The sequence below is a fragment of the Musa acuminata genome, chromosome BXJ3-10 (assembly GCF_036884655.1).
Source record: "Musa acuminata AAA Group cultivar baxijiao chromosome BXJ3-10, Cavendish_Baxijiao_AAA, whole genome shotgun sequence".
NCBI lineage: Eukaryota > Viridiplantae > Streptophyta > Magnoliopsida > Zingiberales > Musaceae > Musa > Musa acuminata.
This window is the reverse complement of record NC_088358.1, coordinates 5,503,319-5,509,221: the sequence shown is the minus strand read 5'-3', so window position 1 is coordinate 5,509,221 and position 5,903 is coordinate 5,503,319. Positions and strand designations below refer to the sequence as shown.

Here is a 5,903-nt window from a genome sequence, read left to right as displayed (position 1 = left end):
TGACAAGTATTACATGACATGCATTCATTTTACTTATTATTTAATATTTTATCACTTTATAGTGTCTGTTGTATGAATATATTGTGATGTCGATGGATTAATGGGAATCGGATCATAATGAGATTATGATAATGAGACCGATTCGCCTTTAAACATAATTCCTAAATAATCCCAACTAGACTAGTGTACTAGTATACCCATATATATGATGGATCCAACTAGTCCCATAGTTGCTTATGTAGGGACACTAGGGATACAGTGCAGGTGCTCATTGGAGAATGAGTTCACTGATTGATCCGCTCACAGAATTTTAGATGATTGATGATGTCTTATTGTCAAACAACGATTTTGTCATTTCAATGGTGTATCTGGTCTTTAGACTTGAGATACCAAGGATGTCCTGTATGAGTACTCCAATATTTGATACCATACTTATAGGTTTGGAGGTTCCAAATCTAACACAACTGGTCATGGGGAGTAGTAGTCAACCTTACGAGGACTATTGAGTGTCGATATAGGATTATTCACTCTCGGTATCATGAGAGAAATATCCCATATGTTCTTGCTTAAACAAATCCCTAGCTAGGGTCATTCAGATTAAGAGAGAAAGAGTTATATGGGAGAATTCAATTAGAGTGAGACTCGAGTATAAACTGTATAGGCTTGATAGTACCATACCCGGTATATGGTCTCTAGGATATTATATGGATGCGGGACTATCGATATACAGTAACTGAGCTCAAACAAGTCTAATAGATTTAATTCCCCTATATCATCTAGGGACTACGTCATAGTGGCCTATTATCTTTGCCTTGCATTTTGAAACCTTATTTCTGCGTGTGGGCAGCATGTAGAATCATCGTAGTGGCCTAGTCGATGTGTCGAGTGAAGTATTATAGAGATAATAATTCATTGAACTAGAAGGAGTTCTGATAAGTGTGACTGATGGCTAGCTCGATTTGAGCCTAGAGGGTCACACACATATGATAGACATTATGACGAATAGAGGTTTGAATATGAGATATCCGTCGAAGCCCCTATATTATTTGATATCCAATAAGCCACTAAATTATTGGATCTTATGGATGAGATCCAATAAGAGCCAATGACATATTATTGGATAGAGATCCACTAATCTAAGAGGCTTGGGTAGTTGGATGGAGACCTAGTATCCAATAGGGCAATATTCATTAGCGATAAATTGACAAAGGAACTCTATAAATTAGAGGGAACCAAAGTTTCATAAGCTAGAGATTTTTGGTTACCATCTTCTATTCTCCTCTCCCATTCTCCTCCTCCTCAAGTAGCAGGCCTGAAGATTTGAGGAGCGTAATCGTAGTACTACTGCGTGCATCATCGCAAGAGAAGAGGGAGCTTGACTTCCTTCATCCTCTTCTGCGGATCTATCGGGATTTAGGGATATACGATCTCCTTAAGTAAAACACAAATTATTTCATATACGTAACTTTTGGTTTTTTAAGATTTTATACACCAATCTTCACACGACGATGAATACATCATTGGAAAATTTGGGGAATTTTATTTTCTGTTCTTTCACTGTACATATGATGTCACCCTAGAATTTCCTACACTTTCAAGTTAAACTCTTTCTGATATCGATTTTCATCGAATGATACTATTCAAATTGTCATTTTTAAATTTAGTGCAGATTCACAATCCTAACATGTTTCGTTTATGAAAATATGTTAATCAGATTTTATTTTGATGCATGAACAATTTGTTAATATTATCGATCTATTTTTCTATCTAGTCCCTCTTATCGCCCACTTATAGATAATGTAAGGTTTCTTAGATTTAATCAATCGATCATTGTCAAATGCTTATCATCGACAATTATATTGTTGATGTAGCGTCTCTTAGCAATCGATTGTGTTTGGGTCTACATCCTGCCCACAGACATTTATTTCCCAATCTCTCTTTGATCAAAAGAATGTGTACATTTTTTTTCTTTTTATTATTAATTTGAAGAGTAACTTAACTTTTTATTATGTATATATATATATATATATGTATACAAATATATATACAACTATACATATATATATATATATATATATATATATATGTATATATATCTATGTATATATAAATATACATGTATATATATATATGTATATATATATGTATATATATATACATATGTATATGTATATACATGTATATGTATATATATGTATATATATATGTATATGTATATACATATATATATGTATATATATATACACATGTATATATATGTATATATACATATATATACATATACATATATACGTATATATACACACACATATATAAATATATATACATATATATATATATACAAATATATGTATATATATACATATATATACATATATATATACATTTATATATACACACATATATATATATACACACACACACACACACACACACACACACACACACACACATATATATATATATATATATATATATATATATATATAGAGAGAGAGAGAGAGAGAGAGAGAGAGAGAGAGAATATTATAGGGATTTTTTTTTCCTTCTTTCTTGTTTTCACTAAGGAGTTAAGAAGAATATTAATTTTCTGTCATCAGACATGATTTGATCTCAGTTATTTACTATCAATAGTCAAGATATTTATCAACTAATTTACGGACATCTTTCAAATTTATCGGATGAGATTTTAACCTCTCACTTATTAAAAAATATTTGTGGTTAGAAGTTAGCCGAATTTGATCGTTTATGGCTTTGTGGTGTTACCTCTTTTCGTAGTTGTCCACTTTCTATGGCAGAGAGAAGTGCTCCGAAATGAGGTCGTTAGAGATGAAATGGCTAGAGAATTAAATCAGGGAGCAAAAGATTGTGAGAGTTTATGAGCTTTAATGAGTGTAAGTGAATCTGCAATCAAGTTCAGCAAACTTATTCCTTCTTCATGCACAAGCACAAGTTATTCGTGTCTGCTTTAACCATGAGAGGCATGGTGGACATCAGGTAAGACGACGACAGAGAGTGAAGCCGTCGGAGATAGTGAGGTGGCAGATCTCCACCCGTGAGTCGGCAGCAAGGTATGCATTGAACTCCACAACGGCATCTCGGTTCTCCATGATGTACCAAGGTAAGGTGTTCTCTGACGACGCCACCACCGAGCCACTCCACAACGTGTTGTCGTACCCGATCATGCCCCCGACTCTCACCATCTCCATCACCCTATCATGGTAGTTGAGATTGTTGCTCTTGTCCGCGTCCACAAACACAAAGTCGAACGATCCTTTGTACTTCTCCTACAAGTAAAATGCAGATGAGACTGTGTATATCTCATTTCAAACCAACCGAACACTACTTATCAAACATTATTTCCTAGGACTCGTTCTCTTATCACTTCTTTTACCATAATATGTGTTCGACAAGTTGTTGAAATCGAAATCTAAACCCAACTAGTGAGTTTGTAATGCACTCTCTTTCTCTTACCGCCTCCATCATTTCATCGAGGATGGGTAGAGCAAGGCCCTCACGGAATTCAATTTTGTGTGCTACCCCAGCCTTCTCAAAAATAGGGAGTCCGAACTCAAAGTTCTTTCGATTAGTGTCGATGGCTATGATCTACACACGAGAAGAGCTGTATCTTAATAAACACCAATTACGTCGAACAGCAAGAGAGCTATTGGTGACGTAGAAAGGACCCTACCTCACCGTCATGGGGGAGGCTGAGGGCGGTGGAGAGGAGGGAGTAGCCGGTGAATACGCCGATCTCTAGTGTCTTCTTGGCATTCATCAGCTTCAATAGCATCCTCAAGAATTGCATTTCATCTGCACCTGCCGCCAATCCGTTCCTGTAATTCGCTCAAGCTTTTATATTCGCCTAATGCATTAAGCTTTTATTCACAATATATGTTCTTCACTCAAGCTTAACATTTTCAAATTCCCAACACGTTATCATAGTCGAGTAATCCAAATAAGCAAAGTGATGAGGTTAATGGGTGATGCAAACAACATAAGATGAACCGGTCCATATTTTAGTGTGAGACAGACCATAAAGTAGAAGCCTCAAGACTGCATTAGGCGAGAGAGTTCAGAAAATATATATTGGACCAAAAGTAGAAAACCGGATGAATTAAAGATATCTTCTTTTTTCTTAACCATTTAATGAAATCCAAAGTTTCTTATATATTTATGGAGAAAAATAACGTCACTAACTGATTAGCTAATTACGTCATATATATCTTAATGATGCCTTAAGTGATAATTTTTTTACCCGTTTTAAGAAACAAACATATTTTAATCTTAACTGTAAAGAGGGAAAAAAAAATAGCTTCAAAAGTTGCACTTTCTATTCTTCCATAAATTAAGATTAGAGGGCAAAATTCATGTTCCTCAAAAGAGAAATAAAGAAAAAAAAAAGCAACATAATTTCGTCTTATTATGTTCGATAAAACCAGAAAGAAAGCCGGAGCTTGCCTGGGGTGTGTGGCTGTGAGTTGCCGCAGCTCCTTCAAGGCCTCGGGCTCACGAGGGTACACACTGGTCTCCAAAATATACTACAAAGCATGCAGAGTAAAACATACACGTAGAGATCAGAGAGAGAGAGAGAGAGAGTATTTATCCTTCTTTTTCCGAGTGTATATATGTATGAACAGTACACATAAAGATCAGATAGCGATAAGAGACAAAGAAAGAGAAAGAGACGAACCTGGTAAAGTGCCCCGCTATGCAAGATGGTCTTATGTTCCAGGACCGGCGGCAGTACTTTGTCTCCTACACGTACCTCAAATGATCCTGCCATTGCCGCTCTACCGAACCAACTTCCTTCTCTCTTTGTGGTAGTAGGAGGAGGAGGAGAGTTGGGTGGTCTCCAAAGTATTGCGTGGCGGTACTGCGGCACAATTCCGGCTTGATTTAAGGAGGGAGAGGTGGTAGGACTGCCCTTGCATAATTCGTACCTCGTGATTGACGATGATATTAGATAAGCTGACAAAGTCACATTTTGTCAATAAAAAATTTCAGTCAAGGAATTGATCCGTCATTAGTGACGAAGAAGATACCTTAGACACTAAATTATTTCAGTCACTAAATCATTAGTGATGATATGATGACAAAGTCACATTTGGTCAATCAAAAATTTCAGTCAAGGAACTGATCCGTCATTAGTGACGAAGAAGATACCTTGGACACTAAATTATTAGTCCAATGATCAATTGTGTTTATGGTCAACTTGTTCGAACCTTATCATTAAGATGATAATAAAGACCATTTTGGTGAGGTAGATGTGTAAAAATCTTAGTGATAAAAAAGTGATGAAACTTTAGTAATAAACTGTTATGTCAATAATAATTAGTAATTGATAACTGAGAGATTTTCTCAATTGTATAACAGATGGGATTTCCTCGATTGCACAAAGAAATCTCATTGCTCAGTTGAAGGAAATATCTCTTTCACCATATATAAATAGACACCATATGATACTAATTGGTATGTACTTTTTTTTACTTTTATAATTTCACTCTTCGTTCTATCATGGTATTAGAACAGTAATTATGAGGAGCCATCGCTGTTGCTGTAGCACCCCATCGAGTCGACGTCGACCCCATCGAGTCGACGTCGAGTCGACGTCGAGAAACTCTTTTCTCCTCATCTGCGGTAGTCCATTCGCCGTCGCAACCAATAGGCGGATCTGTCGCTCCCCCTCCTCCGTCCTCCCACTCGATCCCTAACATCCCTGCTCTATTGAGAGAAATCCTCTATTCTGTTGAGGAAAATCCTACCTCCTCCTAATCTGTATAAATAGGAGAGGGAGATTTCTATTCTATTGAGGAAAATTCTACTCCTAATCTGTATAAATAGGAGTCGCTTATCCTTTTCCTCCTACGAAGAAGAAGGCACAGACTCTCTGCCTCGCCGAG

General features: G+C 36.4%; 1 protein-coding gene across 1 annotated transcript; it reads right to left on the bottom strand.

Moving 5' to 3' along the window:
* Positions 1-2,915: 2,915 nt before the first annotated feature.
* Positions 2,916-4,904, bottom strand: LOC135651254 (caffeoyl-CoA O-methyltransferase 1-like). The gene is made up of 5 exons (XM_065171210.1): positions 4,694-4,904; positions 4,462-4,541; positions 3,692-3,836; positions 3,475-3,606; positions 2,916-3,287 (listed from the first exon to the last, which is right to left on the bottom strand). Exons 1-5 carry the CDS (start codon positions 4,784-4,786, stop codon positions 2,994-2,996), a joined length of 744 nt encoding a protein of 247 aa, XP_065027282.1. The 5' UTR covers positions 4,787-4,904; the 3' UTR covers positions 2,916-2,993.
* Positions 4,905-5,903: the final 999 nt, after the last annotated feature.

Bases quoted from the DNA above. Each gene is read 5' to 3' on its own strand.
- LOC135651254 (XM_065171210.1), bottom strand. From the start codon at position 4,786: ATGGCAGGATCATTTGAGGTACGTGTAGGAGACAAAGTACTGCCGCCG. The intron at 4,542-4,693 runs GTTCGTCTCTTT...CATGCTTTGTAG, and splicing joins ATAGCGGGGCACTTTACCAG to TATATTTTGGAGACCAGTGT. The intron at 3,288-3,474 runs GTAAGAGAAAGA...TTTTACTTGTAG, and splicing joins TCGATGAAATGATGGAGGCG to GAGAAGTACAAAGGATCGTT.